General features: G+C 63.2%; 1 protein-coding gene across 1 annotated transcript in view; it reads right to left on the reverse strand.

Moving 5' to 3' along the window:
• Positions 1 to 108: 108 nt before the first annotated feature.
• ABHD8 (abhydrolase domain containing 8) overlaps positions 109 to 1624 on the reverse strand; it is a 2134-nt gene continuing 618 nt past the window's right edge. The window contains 4 exon segments of the mRNA XM_009584696.1: positions 109 to 258; positions 383 to 599; positions 778 to 948; positions 1499 to 1624. The exon segment at positions 1499 to 1624 is cut by the window's right edge and continues 9 nt beyond it. Of these exon segments, the coding sequence (XP_009582991.1) occupies positions 109 to 258; positions 383 to 599; positions 778 to 948; positions 1499 to 1624 (664 nt within the window).

Consider the following 1624-nt stretch of genomic DNA (forward strand, 5'->3'; position numbering starts at 1 on the left):
AGCTCCCGGCGAGGGCAGCCTCCGCCGCACCCCTCCGCTCTCGCAAACCCCTCTTCACTCCGAAACATCTCTCCCATCGGAGCAGCCCGGTCACCGCGTTCCACCGCCTTATTTCTTCTCCCCTTGCCCGTCCCCAGCTGGCGTCTCAGGCTCCCACAGGACGAACTCGTGGAGCAGCGTGTTCACCGTCTCGGGACACTCCATCATCACCATGTGGCTGCCCTCGTCGATCACCTTCAGGAAGGCGATCAGCAGGATCTGGAGGGAGATGGCGACAGCGGCAGGCATCAGCGCCGGGACGAGCCCCCTGCTCACATCACCGCGTGCTGGCAGGCAGAGCCCAGCCCTCGCTGACCCCCCCTAGCCCCGCTCAGTCCCCTACCTCGGCCATTCGCTGGTCCTCCTCCACCGGGACGAACTTGTCGTGCATGCCATGGACCAGGAGCACGGGCACGGCCAGCTCCGCGTGGTAAACCTCATCACCCTCGGGCCAGTACTGCCCGCTCATCATGGCGCGCAGCACGAAGGAGGACACGTTGAAGGCGTTGCCTTCCTTCAGCAGCTGCTTTTCTTTGGCACCCTGGCGAGCGAAGCCAGCCCTGCGGGACGGAGCCGGCACGGGCAGAGGGTTAGCCCAGCGCGGTGCCTCAGCATCGGGGGGACGGGAGCGTGGGGGACGCTGCTAGCAGGATGCGGTGTCCCTGCCCGTGGTGGCTGGAAGCCAGGTTGGCTGGGGACAACCCTCCCCAGCGCCGCGGTGCCGGGACGGTCACTCACTTGAGGAAGCTCCAGGCCAGGCATGGGGACAGGCAGTGCAGCACGCAGGTGGGCATGTTGAAGATGGAGCAGAGGCTGGGTTCCAGCGCCGTCGGGCCCCCTCCGTTGATCATGATCACCTTATGGACCAGGTCTGGGTACTCGTGGGCGAGGAAGGTGCAGAAGGACACCCTGTGGGGAGAGACGGACATGGAGGCCATGCACCCGAGAATGCTGCATCCCAAGGATCCGTGGCCGGAGCCCAGGCTACAGCCCTCGTTTGACCCTGCAGAGCCCAGGCAGAGGGGCTGAGCTGGGGGTTTCACTCCTGTGCAGAGCAAAGCGGGGTGCTGGGACCCACTTGGGTGCCTGCCAGCCTGGACCAGCCTTGTCCTTCTGATCTAATCCTACCCAGCTCGGAGTCCATCTCCGGCTCCCTCTCCTCCCAGCCCTGCTCTCTGCACTGCTTAGTCTCCATCTAATTGACTTTCTCGGGCTTACTCTATTTATAGGCTGTGCTCTACCAGCTTCCCTGCTGGAGGACGGGCTCTGGGATTAGCTGGACCCAGGGACACAGACCGAGAGGAGGTCAGAGATGCAGGATAAACTCAGAATGGGAAAGCCCACATCCCTCCTCTGCTTCTCAGCCCCCAAAGTGCAGGATTTGTTGGGCATTTGCTGCCAAGAAGAGGACAGGGGGATGAATCCATCCCTTCACTCCTGGGACCCCCCGGTCCCTTACCCGTACGAGTGTCCTATCAAGATATTCCTCTTCTTCGCATAGCGCTTGAAGACGGCCCTCATGTCCTCCGCCAGCGCGTAGAAGGTGTACGCGGCAGCAATTTGGGGAGCCGAGCTGGAGCCGTGG

Source organism: Fulmarus glacialis, unplaced genomic scaffold (genome assembly GCF_000690835.1).
Source record: "Fulmarus glacialis isolate BGI_N327 unplaced genomic scaffold, ASM69083v1 scaffold24359, whole genome shotgun sequence".
Classification (NCBI taxonomy): domain Eukaryota; kingdom Metazoa; phylum Chordata; class Aves; order Procellariiformes; family Procellariidae; genus Fulmarus; species Fulmarus glacialis.